This window comes from Pteropus medius, unplaced genomic scaffold (assembly GCF_902729225.1).
Source record: "Pteropus medius unplaced genomic scaffold, Ma_sr-lr_union100, whole genome shotgun sequence".
Lineage (NCBI taxonomy): Eukaryota > Metazoa > Chordata > Mammalia > Chiroptera > Pteropodidae > Pteropus > Pteropus medius.
In genome coordinates this window covers 1,323,247-1,344,471 of record NW_024350319.1, presented here as the reverse complement: position 1 = coordinate 1,344,471, position 21,225 = coordinate 1,323,247, and the positions used below count along the sequence as shown (strand labels likewise).

The 21,225-nt window shown below is 39.7% G+C and overlaps 1 protein-coding gene across 3 annotated transcripts in view; it reads right to left on the bottom strand.

Annotated features, from left to right (window-relative positions):
• The window catches only part of DNAJC6 (DnaJ heat shock protein family (Hsp40) member C6), a 127,081-nt gene extending 105,856 nt beyond the window's left edge, over positions 1-21,225 (bottom strand). The window contains exon 1 of one of the 3 annotated variants that reach the window (XM_039838497.1): positions 21,204-21,225. Coding sequence is in view for 2 of the 3 variants with exons in the window: in XM_039838495.1 (XP_039694429.1) it covers positions 16,904-17,018 (115 nt within the window). In the remaining variant the exon portion in view is untranslated. Of the gene's footprint in view, positions 1-16,903; positions 17,085-21,203 lie in introns of those variants that run through there. The other 2 variants (XM_039838495.1, XM_039838496.1) reach the window with 2 other exon arrangements.

The following is a 21,225-nucleotide window of genomic DNA, read 5'->3' as shown; positions in this document are numbered from 1 at the left end:
CAGTCCACATTAAAATACACACACACACACACACACACACACACACACACACACACACACAGGTCTCACCCAACTGTCAGTTATGAGACAGTGGATTGTAGCAAATTAACAGTTCTGCTGAGGGCAGTTAGAAAAAACAGATAAAATCCAAAAATATATGTTTGAAGTACTAGGAGACCTACTGATTTGTCAGGATTTGAGAAGCCAGATCTTAGAGAGATGAGAGGCTCATGGATATAAGCCTATCTTCCTGAAAGCCCATTTCCCCCCACAGAGTGTTTGACAATTCTTGGCATGGAGCAAGAAGTTGAGAAGCCAGGCAGAGGGCAGCCACTAAGAGACAGAACTTTTAATACTCAAGGGGCTGCAGAGACAAAAAGTGGAATTCAGAACTGAAAAGGTACATCTTAGAGGGATTTAGAAAAGTGAGTCTGACATGTGCTTTCTCCTTGAAGTATTGCTAACAGAGTTGCACAGAACAAGGGGCACAGAAGCCAAGGAGAAGGCGATAAGGAAGAAAAATAAACATTTTGCAGAGTGGAGTTTTCAGCAAACTCACAGTTGTAGGAAGACAAAAACTGGACATTAGGACCTGCCAAGGGAAAACATGCCAGGCTCTCAGTCAGTACTCCTCCGGGCCTAGGATTAGGGAAACCCAGAAGCAAGCCAAACCTTAAAAGTCTGCAAAATGGTCTAAATTACAGTGCTTGATTGGATTTTAGTGACCTACTTTCTATGATGGCAAAAAGTGAGGTAAATACTCTCAGAAGGGAGATGACATCATCCAGAGCATCTTCATACACAGTGTTGGACATTTAATGAAAGACTGCCAGGCACAAGAAGAAAGGGGACCAAGAAGAAAAACAAAAATATAAACTGACAAGTGACCCGCACATTGGCATTATTAAACATGGCCTTTAAAATGACTATGCTTAATATATTTGTGGAAATAATTGACAAGATGGAATATCTATTTTTTTATATAATCTAACAAAAATTCTAAGGACCAAATTGAAACAATAAACTTTCTGCAGCAAAAAAAGAAAAGTCTAAAACTGAAAAATACAAAACAAAATCAAGAAATTAACAGATTGTGTAATAATAAATTAGGAACAGCAAAGGGAGCTGATGAGCCCTAAGAAAGCAAAAAATAATCAAACTGAAACAGAAAAAAGGACTAAAAGTGCAGAAAATAAAGTAAATATGTGAGGTAGGGTAAAAGTTCTAACGTAAAGAGTCCCAGAAAGGCAGGAACAGAGCAGAAATAATATTTGGAAAATACTAAAATTATCTAAAATATGTTCTCTAACCATAATAAAAGTAATAAGCTAGAAATCAATAGCAAAAAGATAACTAGAAACCCCCCAACTGCTTAAAAACTAAGAAGTATGTTTCTATATGACACCATGGTTCAAAAAATAATTACAATGGAAATTATAGAGTATTTTAAACTAAATGATAATAAGAATATGACAAAACAAAACTTGCGGAATGCAGCTAAAGCTATGGTTAGAGGAAAATTTATAGCCTTGAATGAAAATATTTGTTAAACAAAACCAAAAATCAAAGACATAAGCTTCCATTTCAAGAAACTAGAAAAAATTTTAGAAAATTAGAACCAAAGAGTATAAAAGTAAATAATAAAGATAAAAGTAGGAACGCAAGAGATAGAAAACAAATATATAATAAAAAAAACAAAACAAAATCAAGTCAAAAAAGCTAGCTATTTAAAAGGATTACTAAAATTCATAAAACCTTGGCAATATACATCAAAAAACTGAGATTTACCAGTATAAAAAAGAAATGTCAACATCAGGAATGAAAAATAGGAAGAAGACCATACAAAGTATATACATTAAAAAGATCATAAGAGAATATAAAGAAAAACTTATAACAATAAATTTGCAAATTAAGATGAATAAACAAATTCCTAAAAAAAAAAAAACTCAAGTTACTAAAACACAAAAAATAGAAAAGTGGAATAAATCCATTCCCATTAAAATAAATGAATCCATATTTCAAAACTTCCCACAACAAAATTTCCAAGCTCAAATGTTTTCTATAGCAAATTAACTCTTCCAGACATTTAAAGAATAATTCCAATCTTATAAAACTCTTTCGGGGAATAGAAAAAGTGGAAATATTTTCTAACTTGTTCTGTAAGTTCAGCAAAACCTTGATGTTAAAACTGGGCAAAGGCACCACAACAATAAAAAATTATAGGTTAATCTCTTTTGTAAACAAAGAGATTCCTCAAAATAAAAATTAGCAAGTCAAATGCAGCAATATAAAAAAAAGATAACATATAATAACTAAGCTGAGTTTATTCTAGAAATGCAAGGTTGGTTTAACACTCAAAAACCAATGTAATTCATCATATTAACAGAGTAAAATAAAGCAATCAAGGATCATCACAATACAGATAAATAGTTGGTAAAACTCAGCACCTGTCCATGATAAAAACAGCACAATAGGGATAGAACTTTCTTACTCTGATTAAAAAAAAAAAAAAAAAAGAGTCTATATAAGTCTTACATCAAATATTGTACTCAATGATGAAAGATCAATAGCTTTTCCCCTAAGATGAGGAATCAAAGTAAGGATACTCAGTCACCACTTCTATTCAACATTGTGAGAAAGAGCTTAGTACAATAAGACAAGGGATTTGAAAGGAAGAAATAAAATTGTCAGTATTCACAGGAAACCAACTACTTCCACAGTAAACCGCTCCCTAAAATCTAAAAACTATTAAAATCAATAAGTGAATTTATCAAAGTCATTGAAATAAGGTCAACAAATAAAAATCAACCATATTTTTATATCCTAGTATCGAAAAATTAGAAAATGAAAATTTTAAGTGCCAGGTACAGTAGCAATAAAAAAAATAATTACCGGTGACGACATTTTTTTAGATTATTTATAGTTCTACATCCCAGTATTTCTTCCTTTAATGAGGGCAATTTATGTTCAGCTCAATCTCATTGTTGTAGATGGTTCTAATTTTTTAAAGAATCAGAAATATAGAGTTGAATATAAAAATTCCAAAAGTTTTAATGTTGGCTTAAATTCTTTTAAAATATTAAGGAAGCCAAATTAAAGTCACTTTATAAACTCTGAGCAACACAAATATACTTAAATATAAAACATATTTTGTAATTCCCTGTTTAGTATCTTAAAATGAAATTAAAAATAATCTACCTAATACAAAATTAAACAAAAATAGGTATGTAATATACCAACTATAAGTAAAAGAGAAATGAAAGAAAAATTAATTAAAATAAAACAATATGGATTTCAATAAATAAATGATAAAGCAAAACTATATCAGAGGTCATAATAAAGTAGTCAGACACATATACCTGTACATAGACTAAATGAGACAGGTGTGCTGTACTGAATGGAGTCTCAAATACAAGTTTTGTCACTGTGGGTAGGTGATGTTCTGAACAAAATTAAGTACAATCTTTCCTCAATTGACACCACATTTTTAATCCTGGAAATTTCAGTGTATATGTAAAACCAATTTATGTTACAGGCTCAGAAAAGTATAGAGAGTTCTCACTCACCTCTTCAGCAAAACATTTCAAAGCTGCACAAGCCATGGGATAATTCATTATGGGACGGAATGGTCTGGAACACTGCAGTACATCTAGCATTTCTGGTCTCTGCCCAGGGAGTGCTTCTAGAGCCCCTAGCATATTTCCAGTGTGTCCAGCGGGAAGTAATACCATGCCCATTTGAGAACCACTAGCATACCAAAACGTAAGCCCAGCTGTATCACATGCTAGGCCTGAAATCCAAAAATCACTCAGCCATTTACAGATCACCTCAGCCAAAATATCATTGCCTCAATCCACCCAGTCGCAAGAAGCAACAACAAAAATCCTGGAAAGAATCTGAGTTCTCCAAAAGTGTCAAAGTATTCACAACGGTTAAGAAAAAACACAACATTTTTGGATTTTCTTAGACTTATTTTGAGTTACAGACTGGGGGATGAACACCAGAGTCTTTTTTAATATTAAAAGTCTCGATCTGACGATATTCAAACTCCCAATCAGATTCTGCAATAAATTTCGATTAAAAAAAATCAAATTCTTTCAGGCACCACTAGCATAGAACAATGTTCCAATCCTAGTTTTACCATATTAAAATATGTTATCCATAACTTCGTTTGCTCACAAAATGTCATGTTTGCTATTTTGAGACATAGAAAAATAACAGAAAAAACTGAAGAAAACTATTTTGCCCTGAACTCTTATAGAAAAAAAGAATCCACCTATATTTTCAAATTCTCCACTCCTCTCCTTTCATATCTTTGCTTCTAAACTTTGTTGCATAAAATACTCAGAGAACTTAATAAATAAAAGAGAAATCTGGAGCTGAACAAAGAGTTAAAATGCCTACTTTCCAAATAAACACAATCTAGAAAATTAGTCAAAAGCTATCATTTTCTAAGGTTCACATTCCCCTTTTATAATAAATAAATTAATTCTAATAATAAATGTTAAACATTTTATTAAAAACTCTTTAATTTTGCCATGCTTGTTCTCAAGCCCTCACCTACCATGTGAGTGAATGGTTTGGGAGGTAAAATGACCTGAGTTTAAATCTTGGCTCTGCCACTTATTACCTATGTGTTCCTGAACAAAATTCTTAATCCATTTCTTAATATGTAAAATACCCCCTACTTTACGGTGTTGTGACAATATGTAAAGTCCCTAATAGACAGCTTTTCACACACTAGTTGTTCATTAAATAGGAGCTATGGTTGTTAGTATTATAATTAGCTGTCATATTTACCAATACCTACTTAATAACTCATTCAACTATTTTCTTCTTAGTGGTCTCATACATAATTTTTTTTTTCTGCCTTGCAAAGCATTTTGAAATATCTTGGGTAAATGTTATACAAAGCCTCATCAGACGATCTTAAGACAACATATAACAAAAACAGGGAAAATAAAGAAAGACATTTATTAAACCACATAAATTCAACATTTACTGAACACCAGTCATGTGTTGGTAGCTTATAAAAATTCAGTTTCTCCTACCAACATCCTGGGTATTTATCTGCCCCTGTAAACCTCTCTACATTTCAACTGACTCTCTTTTTTAAGTCTTTGCAAGGAGAGTTGACTTCTGAACAAGTCACAACATTTTAATAGTTTTTCTGTAGTACTTTCCAGCACAAAGACTCTAATTTTTAGTATATTTATGTTTCATATTCAGGTCACCAACTGGTCTTTTGGAACCTACAAATAGCTCTCATGGTCTGGTTACCATGGTCACCCCTTATCCTCAACATGCACACGTGCACCCCCACCTCACACAGTAGTACACTCAGCTCGTCTCTGTCAACACTTACCCACTTCCCAGCCTTGAAAGGATTCTCTAATCTCTAAAAAGATTAACTTGGAAGGGGTTCGGAAGAAAACAATAATTTGTAACTTGTCTGGGGGCTTAGACCCCTTTGAAATTTGAGGAAAACTACTGATATTCTCCTCACGTAAAAACAAAAATGGCCATACATATAAAACTGCATTTCACAGACTTGTTGAAAACCAAATTAATGAAGCAATTATTTCAGTGTTTCTCAAACTCTTTTGACTGAGCTTTATAGTGAGAAATAGAACTTGACATCAATACAGCCCATACCTACATACAAAAAGAAATAACTAAAACATGTTTCAGGCAGCAATATTTACCCTTACCACATGCAATGGTTTCTGACATTTCCTATTCAATTTCATCTTCCTAAATATTTCTTGAGATTCACTAAACGGTTTTCTTACCACCTACAATCTAAAGAACAGTGATCTAGTCTAACATTTCTCCATATTTGAGATAAGGAAACAGATCTAAAGATATAAAGTCATAAGTCACTAAGAAGTTTGTGGCAGAACAAGCCAGAACCTAACTACTCTGACTCCCAACCAAAGGCTTTTTCCAAAACAAAGTGAAATAATTCTAAATACCAACTCATCTCAAAAAAGCAGCTGGGGATTTGAAGCTTAAAACATACTGATACACTGAGAAATTGAGAATATTTCAATTTCAAACCACAGTGAATATTAACCTTAACCTGAGCCTACAATTCAGGCACTTTTAACTTTTTCAAAATCATGCCCTGGGTCTAGAATGACATAGCATATAAGCAAAATTTTTCTTTCCAAAAACCTTTTATTCCTGTGTTGTTCCTGAAAACAACACAGGAGAAGCCAACATTCTCCTTACCTTCGTTTAAAATACTTTGATTACACACACAGGTTTTATTTATCCATGAGAGGCTGGCTTAAAAACAGCCGAGGATAGGCCAAGCCCTCTCTCCCCTTACCATGCCTATGCACAGCTGTCTTCTTTTCTGCTAAGGCTGCTTAATTAAAATTACACATCAAAACCACATAGATTAATACGTGGATATGAATGGTCCAGAACCTATTAGATGTTATTACTACTAACCCCCAGCTACCCTGGCCCCTTGTAAGGCCTCAATTATAGACAGTGGGGTGGCTTCAGAGCCTTCATTACAAACAGCTTGGTAGGTGGATATCTCAGTCTCCCCACTGGCATCGGGATGGGTGGTTTATTTGGTTTTGTTGTTTTCTTTAATGTGAAATAAACATCATTGCCCATCACTAGGTGGGAATCCTATAAAAAGCTAGAGCGGCTGGGGACTGGTCTGGAGAACGCCCAGCAAGCGGCCCTGCGCACAGATAAGAGGCGGCTTGAGGCCTGTGTTGTTGCACAGATCACTCAAACAACTTAACTCGGGCGCGAGCAACCTGGTCGCGCGCTGCGTGCCGGCCTTCACCTGCGCAACCCAAGCCCTGGTGCCCAAGGGCAAAGTGCTGGGCCCTCCCTAGGGCAAAGTGCTGGGCCCTCCCTAACGCAAAGCGCCCAGGGAATACCGGGTGGGGTGCAAACTGATGCGCAGTGGCTCCAGGGCGAGAACCAGGAAAGCGCGCGGGGAAAGGGGGGAGGGGTCATGCAAACACTAAAATTAGCGCTCAGGAAGCAGCGGCGAGGCACCGAGGCGCGGAGATGGCGTCCTCTGCCCAGGCGGCCGCCCCGAGCTTTCCCCAGGAGGCTGCCCCCTCTACTCAAGCCTGCCTGCAGCCCCAGACCAGGCGCTGGACCAACGCGGCAGGAATGAAGGGCTCCCTACTGGAAACAGGATCTGGGAACACGTGTAGCCTCCCGAAACCTTGGGGTCTATCGCTCCTCCCCCAACTGCGGCAGAAAAATGTTAAGGAGCCTCCGAATTGAAAACCCCAGAATCCTCCAGAATCCTTGTGGTTGAACTTAAAAATGTGGTTGACTCGTCTTCAGTGAGCCCTTTCCTTTCCTGAGTTTTCATTTAAATCTGTTTCGCTCCTCCAACATATCTCCAACGGAATTACAGTGATGGGGCGGGGGGGTGTTGATGTATCAGGGATCTAGGGGGTGGAGGCTGACGGAACGGAAGGAGTTTGCATCCGAATCTCTCTCTGCAAGATAAACCGTTCTGAAGGTCAGTGACGGCTCCCCACTGAGTCTTCCTGAAAAGATTAATGTTCATTAAGGGATTCTCAGTCAACGCTTTTCTTTTTCTTCTTTTTTTTTTAGTCAGCGCTGTTCTTGAGAACATAAACTGTGTAAGTCTGAAGTATATCAGATATTTCAATTCCAATAATGCACTGAAAACCTACGTATTAAACTACTGTGAACATTCCTAACATAAGATTACCAAAATCCTGGTAGCTATCATAAGGAAATCTGAAATGGAAATATGTGTTACTCAGCCAAGATTAAATGAAGAAAACAAAAATATGGTTATATTTAGTAGCACAAAAATGGAAAGTTGAATGATACAGTATTTGGAAACCGTGCCAAACATTTTAAAAGTCATGTCTATTACATAACTAGAATTTTTAAACAATATGTGCACAATAATCCTAAATCAGTCATTAACATAAAGTAAATATGTCCGCGGAGTGCCATCTCATCCCTAGACTCTTTCAGCCTCCCCTCTGCAGTCGGCCCCTTACCTTTATTTTCAGAATCTTTCATTCTCTCCTTCCTCCCTCTGCTGCAAATGAGCAGGAAAGTCTGGCTGATTCTGCAACCCTGACTTCGGATTTGTCATTCACAGTCAGTCTGCGGTCTCAGGGGGCGAAGTCCCTCAACGGAGGTGCACCGGGGCTCTGATAATTGCATGCAAGTCAGTGTGCGGGGTTATAATTTTGCTTATGCTGGAGCGGAAAGGATAGGATGAAGGCAGACGTAAACACAAATTCCAAAACATGGCATGGAACTGGATCTGGAGCTTAGACATGCCTTTCCTTCCCTTAGGTTAGGGAACCAACTGTTTTGCATCTCCTTGTCTCTGGAGAGATTTGGTTCAAGTTGAAAGGGGAATGTCTGTACCATGCCCCAGGCTTATTTTCAAATGGAGACCTTAACTTTGGAGGAGGATTAAGACCCCTGTGCTTTGTTTCCTCTTACATATTCATTCATTCATTCATTCATTCATTCAAACATTTCTTTTACATCCCTGTGGCCCAGGCTCTATGCTAAGAACTGGAGACACAACAGTGAAGGGGACTAGCCTCAGTCCTCGAACTCCCCCCGGACAATACAGAGGCATACAGAACAATACAATGACCTGTGATTGCTGCATGGACACAGGTTACTGAACCCATTTCATCCAGGGGTAAGTCAATACTCAAGGAGGCTTTAGTGATTGGTTTTAAGCCACTGAATGGCTGAGTCAGAAATGGGTATGAGGAAACCATTTCTGAGAGGACATGGAAGATTTGAGTAAATCTTTCAATCATCCAATTCAAGTTTACTTTCAATCATTACATGACTCAGATTCCTCCCTACCTCCCTCATATGATATTTGTGCCATACTTGTTAAGGATTCAGGAGTGCAGAAAACAGACCAAGTCCCTGTCCTCGGCTATTACATTCCAGTAGGAGGATTCAGACAGACAATCAACAAATATAAACACATAGTAAATGTCGATGAATGATGTGAAGAAAAATAAAGCATGTTTATGAGGCAACAGAGGTGCCATTATAGATAGTGTAGCCAAGGGAGGTGATTTTTAACTTATTTTACAGAAAATTGGCCAGGATCACTACAGTCCTTTCCAAACATCTTCACTCTGAAGTTGTTTTTTAAGTCTTGAACCCTCACAATCTCCGCTGTTCCAGGTGTACTCATTGATGGGTGGTGTTTCTTCCCCCATTATACAGATTGCTAAACTGATATCCAAAAAGATTAACTGACCCAATCCAGGACTTCACTAAATTGGGAGAGGAGCAACAAAAATAAATACACCTACCTATTGCTCTCATTCCCAGAAATTGCTGGGTTAAATATAATATTGACATGGAAAATTTGCTGGAGTAGAAGTTGAGACAAGAGGATCGAAGACCTATCACTATCACTATTGACTGGTGTAGAGCAGGTGACTTAGCCTCCCTGGCACCAGCTTCCTCATCTGTAAAGTGGAGCTAATCATATCTGCCTTGTACATGTACTGGGCTATTCAGAAGATCAAAAGGAGAACAGATGTAGTGCTTTGTAAACTAAGCACTATATAAATGTAAAGTACAATTATCAACATGCTTGGGCACATTTAAGAGAACTAATTGCTAGTCAGCGTTCACCGGCTCAAGAGCCCAAGAGTCAAAAACAGCTATAGAGTAAAAGCTGTCATGGCCACTAGGGGTCCTGGAGTTGACTTCTAGCTGCCGCAATTTAAAGAAATTTTAAATATTTGGTTTTTGCTCCCATCTTTCCTTGGCAGTGGGTAATTCCTCTCTGCTCTTCTTTGACAACGCGAGACCAATGAGGGAAATCCGCCTTCATTAGAACTCCTCGCTGGCTACCAAATGAGCCATGTTGGGCCATAAATCACATCAAAGAAACAGGCATCTCTATTTCAAAGGACCAAATCCAGGAGAGCCAAAATGTGCTTGTAGGAGCACCTTTAGAGGCTGAGGGAAGAGGCTGCGGTGAGACTCCACCATTCATGCACTCTTTCATTCAATAAATATTCATCGTGCCACACGTTGCTCTGAACACTGGGAATGGCACAGAGCTGAACAAAACATTTTCTGTCCTGGAAGAGCTATGGTCTCAGGGCAAGCGGGTTCCACAAGGTACACTGATTTGCTGAATTAGGCAGAGGAATGCCAAGGCCTGGGCCTGCACGGTGGGGCAGGCACTCTGAAGCAGGAGAGACTGCGTTCAAACATGGGCTCTGCCATTTACTGGCCCTTAGAATAAGTTGAGACAGGTTCTTGCACTTCACTAACTCTCCATTTCCTGACCTGTTAGATGAAAATAATAAGCGTACCTACCTCCTAGGGTTGGGTGAGGTGCAAACAAGTTACTGCATGTAAAGTACACAGCACACAGCCTGATACATAAAGGGCTCCATAAATGTCATAAGACTAATATTAGTACCGTGTGATCTAGGTCAAGTTTACCCCTCTGTGCCTCAGTTTCCTCATAAAATGCAGAAAATACTAACTAGCCTGTAGGGCTATTGTGAGAATTCCACATCAGGAATAATATAAAGCCCTTAGTATAAAGAAGTAACTCACTCCCTACCAGCCTTGCTCCAGGCCCTTTTTAATCAAGTAGAATCCCAGGGCAAAAGACTGTAAGAATGGGAGGAGTGAGGAAATGGGAGAAAGGTTGCCAATTACATTAAAAAGGAAGTAATTTTTATTTGAGAGCGTGATCATTTCTAAGGGTAACTGCATTTTACCTAACATTGCAAATTACAAACAAGAAAGTTGGAAGAACTGCATGATGAACTCCATTTTCAAGTACATTCTGCTATATTTGCTTTACTGCATATCTGTTCATCTCTCTCTCCACCCTCAATTGATAGTTTATTTTTAAAATTAAGTAGAAATAAGTTTGAAGACCTCTTCAAATAAAAAGAGCCTTTACTTTTCCTCCTGACAAATATTTATAGAAGCCTTAGACCTCCTGATTCTGTGGCCACTTCAAGCAAGGTCAGGTGAATTTTCAGCAGCTTTGTCTTGCCCCACAGTAAACCTTAAGGCCACACCTACCTGAAGGACAAGGATGGACTCAAGCACTGGAGCTTTCCAGAACAAAGCAGTGTCTCTGGCATACCCCACACTTCAAATAAACTTGTACCAAGGAACATTATAAACATGCACTAACAGAAATGATGCTCCATCTTAATAACTGGGCTTACAGAAGGCTTCAGGCAGGCTCCACTGACAACCAAGTCCCTTCACAGCTCTGCACAGTCCTTGTCTTGTTAGATGCCACTTCTGAGTCACTAGACTGGTGAGTCATGCCCAGTAAGAGAGGCCATTTTGAGAGCAAAACCAAAGAGAATTTTCAAGAACAATGAGTGGGACCCTAAACTGAAAAACAATAAGGCTTTTTATTGTCCAACAAAACAAAAATGAAAGGAAAAAACTGCTGTAATAGTGGGTTAAACTTCCCAGCTGTAAATTTTACTCTGATGAAAATCTGAGCGGGGCGGGGGAAAGTTTATACATTCCCTTGGAAATTTGAGAACAAAATAAACTAGAAGGCTATGTCTCAAATTAGGCAGACTAATGACCTTTCAACCACTTGCCTGGAACGTCTTCTAGCTTAGTCCTCCATTCCCAAAACATGTCAGGGTGGGGTGACAGAGGGTAACGTCACCTGAACCACCACATCGGGTCTTCCTCCACCCAGCCAAGCCTCTGTTTGGTTTGCTCAGAGCATCTAAGTGGCCGTAAAAGATGTGAGATAGAGAGAAAAACACTGCCTACTGGGGGAGGTGGGGGTAGAGATTTGTGATTAGGGTCACCACAGAAGAAGGCAGCACAACTCTAAGAAAAGCTGAGAAGGCTCTCATGAAGCCAGGCCACAGGCAAGTGAAAGAGAATTAACATATGAAATGCCTACTATGTGCCACACAATCTTTTTGTCCTCATCATTGTACATTGAGAACTCATTATTTATTCTTTAAAGCAAGGATTTTCACAGCATACTGCCTAGGTTTGCATTCCAGCTTACTAGCTGTGTAAATTTGGAAATGTTACTTAACCTCTCTGTACCTTGGTTTTCTCATTTGTAAAATGGAGATTGTAAAACACGATTATTGTAAGAATTAAATAAAATATGTACAGGTTTAGGACAGTGGCTGGCACACAGTAAGCAGTGCCATTCCACCTTTTTAGATAAGAAAAATAAAGCAGAAAGAAGTGAGATGACTTTCCAAAGGACACATAACTAAAAAGTAGCAAAGCTAGGGTACTTCTTGTCATTCACTTCTCACAACAACCTCAGGAGAAAGAGGATTATCATGTTCCTTTTAAGGATGAGAGCTTGGAAGCTCAAGAGAAGCCTAGTAACTTGCTCACATCAGAAGCTGGCAAATGGGAGAGTTAAGATTTAAAACCCACATCTGATGACTTTAAAGCCTGTACATCCCACTGGGCCAGTGGGTCTCAAACTTGAGCACACGTCAGAATTACTGCAGGGCTTGTTAAAACACAAGTTGCTGGGCCCCACCTCCAGAGTTTCTGATTCGGTAGCTCTCGGGTAGGGCCAAAATTTTACATTTCTAACCAGTTCCTGGGGGTGAGGATGTCGCTGGTCCAGAGACCACACTGGGAGAACTACTGCTCTACAGTCATGTACTTGTAGGCAGAACAGGTAGTAGGAGAAGGAATAGCACCTAAAGGTTGTAGGTCAACAAGGTTTTCCCACTCTGGCAATGCTGGTTACTCCAAGAGCTTAGAAAATATACCTTGTATTTTACATAGTCTTTCATATTTATAATCTCATTTGATCTTTCCAATATCCTTGGGTAGTGATCATTAGTTTTATTCAGTGTGATTTGTTTTTAGGGGCAAATGGCTAGAAAATGGCAGTAAGGGATGAAACCACAGATCACCTGGCAAGTGTTCTGCCTTTTCCTGGAAAGCATTATCTGCTGATGGAGACTGACTGTCATTCCAATCTGTGTCCTCTCAGGGAATATCACAGCTCGGTGAGGGCTCTGCACCACAACAGGGTTTGGAGGAAGTCGTTTCTAATGGGAGGAACTCAGGACCTGTTTTCCACCATTGTGTCAAGGACTACTGCTCACAAAATGTGTCCATTGGCTGTTCGCTCCCTTTTCTATAACCTAAAGGCTTTGGTAGCTAACTAAAATATGGATCTTGAAAAAGGATGGAAGCACGTGGGGGTTAATTTCCACTGAGCACAGCTTGTTCATATTCCCGGTTAGAACCACTTACACGGTTATGTATATTTTTAAAAGTTGTTTGGACATATAAGCCAACAAATGATTAGCATCCAGAATATTTAAAGAACTCTTACAAATGGATAAGAAAAAGATAAACCACCGAATTAAAAAAAATGAGAAACGACATGAACAGGCATTTCAGGGAGGATCACACATGGCTGATATCCACGTGAAAAATCTTCAGCTTTATTATTTATCAAGAAAATTCAATATAAAACAACCCTGCAGTACTGTTTCACGCCCATCAAATTAGGAAACATTAAAAAGTCTGACAATACTGAGTATTAGCAAGGTAGTAAGGAATCAGGAATCTCATACATTACTAGCGGTAACTAAATTAGCTCAAATACACTCAAGTCAACTTAGCAACATATACCTTTTAACCCAATAACTGTCCTCCTAGGTATTTATCCTATACTTATAGTAACAGGTGGTCAGACTATAAATTTCAGACTCGTTCTCTTTGGAGATATATGTATCTCCTAAAGGATTCATTCACTACAAACATATTTATTGAATGTCTGCTATGTTCAGGACACGGCGTTAGGCTGAAAAGATGCCTGGAGTCCCCAGAAGCTATGCAGCCTTCTAATGAAAAAGGTGGGCAAAAGAAGGATGATGATGTGGAAGGCTTTCTGGTTGGTCCAGAAGAGATGGCTGCCTGCAGGAGCTTCTAGCCATGGTGTTTTCCATAATTCACTGAACCTTTCACCCTCATGGTATAATATTTGGGGTGTGATCAAATGGTAGAAGATCTGGACTAATATTAATAAAAGTAACAACCACCACCTTATGAGCCACTACATACCAGGCATTTTATATATATTAATTCATTTAATTGTCACAGTAACATTATGACATAGAAATTATCTTTATTTTACATATACTATATAAGTAAGCTTTAGAAAGATTTAGCACCCTGATAAAGATCACACAGCTTATTAGTGTGTCACTTATTAGTGGCAGATTCAAATCATAGTCTGTCTGACACCAAAGCATATGCTTCTAGATGACCAAAGTGATGTTGACATCCTCATGAGAAGTTCAGGCTACCTTTTTTAAAAAGCAATAAAATTGGAATATGGATTTCTTCCATTGCATGACATTTATTAATTTTACTTCTCCCCTCCATGAGTAGATACTGGAACATGTCTATTTTGTGCAGTGAGACCTGGCAGAAAGGGTGCTGTATGGGTACTCAGGCCTGAGTCTGCCACTCACCAGTCATACGACCTCCTGCAAGTCACTGTCTCGTGCTTCATCTTCCTTATCTGTAAATGGGGAAAATAAATACCATCTTCCCTCCCTCCTTTCCAAGGGTGCTGTCAAGATCTAAACATGATCTTGTAGTCGACTTATTCTGTAAACCGTAAAATATCATGTAACATAAGATATTATGATGACTTTATCCCCAGGTTGTACAGGGGAAGTAGAGAAATGTAGTGGGCAGCCAAGATCCTAAGAAAAGAGAGAGGTGTGGCATGGCAATGGATGAACTCTAGGAGAGAAGCAGAGAAGAAGAGAGGAGAGGATGGCTATGTATGCAATACAGAACTGGTTTTAAAAACTATAAAATTAGGAAACTTAATCTAACTCAATTTAATACAGTGCAATATCCGTTTATTCTTCTTTTGTAAACATTCACACAACATCTGGGATTACACTAGACATGTAATTATCACTCAAGGAATATTTGTTGCAATTCCCAACCTATTCAACTGTTTAAGCAAGCTAAAGAAACAGGATGGTCAGCCTTCGGCCCTACTAAGTTTTAGCAACAGTTCTTGATGCCGGTGGGGAAGGAATTTAATTGGTGCATTGACAAAAAGTAATCACATATCCTTGGAAAGCCAACAAGAGGACAATGCCGAGACAGAGTCTCCCTAACTACCAACAATAGGAAAGCTTGTTTCTAATGCAATAAACAAATATTCGAAAAATAATTATTGCTGCTCTTTGTCAAATTGATTTTTGGAATGCTTACTATGTGCCAGCACTGTACAATTACTAACTCGCTAATTCATTTAATCTTCAAAATGTCCCTGGGGTGGGAGAGTAACGACTATATCAACAGCAGGGCCCTAGTGAATCTAGCTTCTGTCCTGGAGCAGGTCGGCCATTTTAGAAATCAAGGACTGTCAGATTCTCAGAAGAAGACTCCTCAGATGATGGAAACAGATGAAAGGACAAGATAGGACGCACAGACAGACACACACACACACACAGAGACACACACACACAGAGACACACACACAAACAGGTATCTAGAAAGTTCCAAACCCTGACTTAGCGTAGTGGAGATGCAAAAATGACGCAGATGAGAACCTGCCCATGTGGAATCTATAATACCAGGTGAACAGCAACATATACCCTCTGAATGCTAAGATACTAAAAGAGAGGTTACAGGTGGCAGGAACTCCAGGAAAGGCTTCACGGCAGCGATGACATTTGTACTAGTCTTGATGGATGGGTAGGAACTGGCCCGGCTGAGAGATGAAGGCATGACCATTGCAGATAGAGAGAAGGCAGTGAGCCAGCAGATCATGTCATGTCCCGGCTCAGAACACTTTAATGGCTTCCCAGCCCACTGAGAATAAAATCCAAACTCCTCACCATGGCCTACCCAGACCTTCACTGAGGCCCTGCTTCTCTTACTTTCCCCGTGCTAAGCTCAGCCACACTGGAAACCTGTCCACTTGTTACTCCCTCTGGCAGGAATGCTCTCCCGGCTCCATGCTGGAGTAACTCCTAATCAGACCTCAGGTCTCATTACATTATGTGGCCTCAGAGAGCTCTTCTCTGTTCACTTGCCGTGTAAACTAGGGCCCCCCTGTCTTTTGTCCTCTCCGAGCAGACTGATTCCTTCTAAGTACACATAGCAATTTCTAATGGGGATTTTTACCTCTTTTATATGTGTAAAGTTTCTTTCTTCCTCTAGAAGTAGTTCCATGACTATCTCGTTCACTCCAAGCCCTGGCACACAGGAGGGCTGGATAAAAATTGTAGAATGAATGAATGGAGTGAGTCAGTGTCAGAATAAATGTTAGTTAAGGCCCTGGTGAGGGCAGGGTGGGAAAGTATTTGGGAAATAGTTTACGGCTAACAGGGAACCACCCTGAGCAGGTTGGAAAGGGGGAGGGTCCGATGGGGAGGTAGCAATGGGTTCCGATTCATTTCCCTAATGGGTACTGCATTGCAGGTGCCTGCCAGGTGTTGGGGAGGAGAATGCAAACCTGAATAAGACTGTATCCCCAAGGAGCCCTGGACTCCTTCTGTCCACAGCCAAACGAACAGACAGGGACTTTTGCGGGGAAATAAAGCAGCAACCACCAAGGCCAACGGGAGATGCTTATGAGGCGCGAGGGGTGGAAAAAGAGGGGATTGTGCCGAGACTGGCCCCTGCGTTTGGAGGAGCGACCCCAGGGAAGCTCTGGGGCTGGTTTTGCTCCCGCGGACAAGAGTCAGGGTGCAGGGTCGTCTAAGCCGGGCGGGACCTCCAGGCCGCGCCACCCCCGCCCGCGGGTCCCTTGGCCGGAGAACTCGGCCCGAGATGCCGCAGTCGGAGGCCGGCGCCGGCCGCGCGCAGTAACAGGTCCCCTGGCCGCGCCCACACTCACCCTGAGCTGCCTTGGAAGCCGAGCGCGTCCTCCACAGCCGCCGGGTGGCCTTCCACGGCCGCAGAGAAGAAAACAGCCTCCGGCTCTTCTTGCCGCCCTTCTCAGTTGCTCCCATCTGTGCGCCCGCGCCCCTCCCCCGCCGCCGCCCGAGGGTCGCCTCCTGCCTCCCCCGCCGCCGCGCGTCTGCCAGGTGCCGGGCAGTCGCCGGGGTAGACGCGGCCGCCGGGGGAGGAGCTTGCGGCCGGGGAAGGGGGGAAGGGGAGGAAAGCAAGGGAGGGAAGAGGGGAGGTGGGGACAGCTGCTCTGGCGGCGCCCGCCTGGGCGCGGCCCGGCCCAGGCGTGGGTGCCAGTGTGATGAGCTAGCCGGGGAAGCGCTTAGCGCCAGGCAGCTCTACAGGTAAATGCTTTAACCGTTCGTCCTTCGCTCAGGAGGTGTCGATGAAGTGCCCAGGTACTCCTAGGCATCACTAATTAACAGAAAGATCCCAAGGGGTGTGCACTTGATTTTGTTCCCAAATCACAAGGATGAAACGGAAACTCCAAGAGATTAAGTGATCTGCCCAGAGATCACAGAGCTGCTAAATGGTACGGATTCCCAATTGCTGGGCTCTGACTATATTTTTTCATGTCTTACTACTGCCTCAGAATGATCCCACATTATGTTAGGTTTTTGTTTGTTTGTTTAAGTCTGGCAGATATTTCTATTTTCCTCATACAACAGGTTATGATCACTCATGATTTTTGGGGAACTTATCCTATGTCCGGGCATTTTTACATACATGCCATTGAACCTCACAACACCTCTTGGGGTGGGAGGCATTTTCCCATTTTCCAGATAAGGAAACAAGTGGCACAGCTGAGGTTGCCTTCATTCCCATCATTTTGTCTCTGTCCTGATTTTGCTTGCAATTGGGAGAGTCTGAGAGGAAGATCAAAACCCAAGTTTCTTGCCTAGCTGCAGTAATAACAGCTAATGTTTGTGGGGTGCTTTTCATGTGCCAAATTTTACACACGTTGCCTTATTTAACTCTCCCAATAATACTCATGGGAGAAAAAGTGTTAATATCCACGCATAATAAATGGAGGACACTGATCATTAGAGAAGTCAGGTTACACATGTAAAAACCTCAATAAAGGTTATATATTAGGTTGAATCATGAAATTGACATTTTTGTAGGCCCAAACAAATATTATAGAATAGCTTCACCAGATGATCAAAATTAACATCACCAGTGGAGGCAGATGAAAATCCAGTACCTCCAGATGTATTACACCAAGAAAGACATATCACCTTTGTAATATTTTGGTCAAGAATATTGACCACCTGAATCTAATCATAAGGAAATCCAAGATAAACTAAAAATGAGGACTGAGCTATTAGAGAGGATATTGTATTGTTCAAAAGTATAAATGGCATAAAAGATTTAAAAAAAAAAAAAGGCTGTGGAGATGTTTTAAATTAAAGGAGGATAAAGAGACATGGCAACTAAATGTAATGCCTGACCCTAAACTGGATCCTGTGTTGGAATTTTTTTAAAAGACTTTAAAGGACATTACTGGATTAATTTAAAAAAAAAAATGAATATAGATAATAGATTAGATAAGAATGTCTGTAAATGATAAATTTATTGGAGTTGATAACTATATTGTGGTTATGTAAGAAAATATCCCTATTTTTAGGAGATATATATTAAGGAATTTAGGAATAAAGGCCCATGATGCATTAACTTAGCTTTAAGTTGTTTAGTAAAAAAGGATGCGTGTGTGTGTGTGTGTAGGGTCGAATGATAAAGAAATACAGTAAAATGTAAATAATAGGTGAATCTAGATAAAGAATATGTTTTGTACTGTTTTTATTCTTGCAACTTTTCTGTAAGTTTGAAATTTATTCCCAAGTAAAATGATAAAATATTTAAGTTCTACAAAAAAAGAAAATAAAGTGGTAAAAATCACTCTACTTGATATTAAAGCCTACTATAAAGCTATAGTTATCAAAACAGTATGGTGTTGTCAGAGGCATAAACACAAAAATCAATGAAACAGAATAAAGAACCCAGACATAGACCCACATAAATATGCCCAACTGGTTTTTGACAAAAGTGTAAGAGCAATCCAATGGAGGAGAGATAGCTTTTTCAGCAAATGGTGCTAGACCGATTGGATATCCATTGGCAAAAAAATGAACCTTGACCTAAACCTCACACTTTAATACAAAAATCAAGTCAAAATGATTGCAGACTTAAATGTAAAAGGTTTGGGGGGTGGGGAATAGTAGAAAATCTAGAATCTAGAGCTATGCAAAGAGTTCTTAGACTTGTTCCCAAAAGCACAATCTATAAGAGGAAAAACTGATAAATTAGACCTTATCAACATTAAATACTTTTGTTCTGTGAAAGCCCCTGTGACTGGATGAAAATACAAGCTACAAACTGGGCCAAAAATACTTGCAAACCACATATCCGACAAAGGACTAGTATTTATAATATATAAAGAACTCAAAACTCAACATTAAAAATAAACAATCCAATTAGAAAATATGGAAAAGACATGAACAGATATTTCACTGAAGGAGATATAAAGATGGCAAATAAGCACATGAGAAGATATTCAGCATCATTAGCCACTAAGGAAATACAAATTAAAACCATAATGAAATATCACCATATACCTATCAGAACGGCTAATATAAAAAATAGTGACAACACCAAAATGCTAGCAAGGATGTAGAGCGAGAGAGAGAAATTAGATCACTCATACATTACTGGTAGAAAGGTACAGCCACTCTGGAAGAGTTTAGCAGTTTCTTACAGAACTAACCACATAACTACTATAAGACCAGCAATTGCATTCTTGGGTACTTATCCCAGAACAAAAAGAAAACTTATATACACACAAACAATATACACAAATGTTCATAGCAGCTTTATTTGTAAGAGTCCAAACCTGGAAACAACCCAGATGTCCTTTAATAGGTGAATGGTTAAACAAGCAGTGGTGCATCCATGGATGGAATACTACTCAGCCATAAAACAATAACAAACCTCTGACACAGACAACAAACTACATGCATCTCCAGGGAATTATACGAATAAAAAAAGCCGATCCCAAACATTGTATACCATATGATTCCATTTATATAGCATTCTTGAAATGGCAAAATTAAAAAAATAGAGGACAAAATTATAAAAATATCAGGTGGGAGGGAGCTAGATATGGCTATGAGAGGACAACAGGAAGGATCCTGTGGTGATGGAACTGTTCTGTATCTTGAATGTATCAATGTCCATATACTGATTGTGATATTAGACTATATAGTTTTGCACGTTGTTACCATTATGGGGCGATTAGTAAAAATGTACACAGAATCACTCTGTATTATTTTTTTTCAATGGCATGTAAATTTATAATTATTTTAAAAATTAAAATGTTAACTTTTTAAAAAGTTACATGTCTGTAATTTTGTATAGTTCACTCCAACATCTAAAATGTTGTTGAGCCAAGATTTAACCTAGACCCATAACTTCATGGCTACACTACCTTTCTCATGGCCCCTGGCTCACTGTGGGAGGCCAAGGATCATCTGCCAGGTCTCAGGGAGAAGGCATGGAGGACTTCAAAAGATAATGGGAGCATAGAGACCCAGGTCAGTCAGGGAGGGCTAAATTATTCTCCTGTTTGGAATGAGTCCCTTCCTGGTCTAGATAAATGACTCTGTAAAAGTAAGTATGGGACAGCCCTATTTTATTCTTTCTCTAATCCAGAGGAATATGAAGATGTAAATATGAAATAAAAAAGGGAGGTGACAGAGACTGAAAAAAGGGTGGAAATTGAGAGGTGTGTCTTTCTCTCTGTCAGCAGCAAGCTGAATTTTCTTTTATGCCAACCTTTATTCTTCAAGGCATCCAGACTAAAGTCTGAAAAATAGGCCCTTAGAAGAAATAACCTAATCAACAATGCTACCCAGGAATAGCTGTCACATACCACCAACTAATACCCTAGACAAAGGCTGCCCTCTGTTCCTGGGACTTCTTAGCTGTCTAAGGGGTTAGGATACCTGGAATTTTGTCCTGGTTACACAAACCACCCCTGAAATATAGGTTCTGTCCCTTCCTCTCCCGGCTTACTATTTTAATCACCGCCACCACCTCCACTCACATTAATGGAGGAGATTAAAAAAGATGACATAGAAGTTTTTTTCCAGGGTTTCTCACCATCCTTCCCTGTATGTCTTGACTCCCTAACTGGTTCTGGAATACTGCTAAGCGTTAGTAGCCCCAGTGGGCCTGGCTGAGAGACTCACCTTTTCTTCCATTGTCCTGATA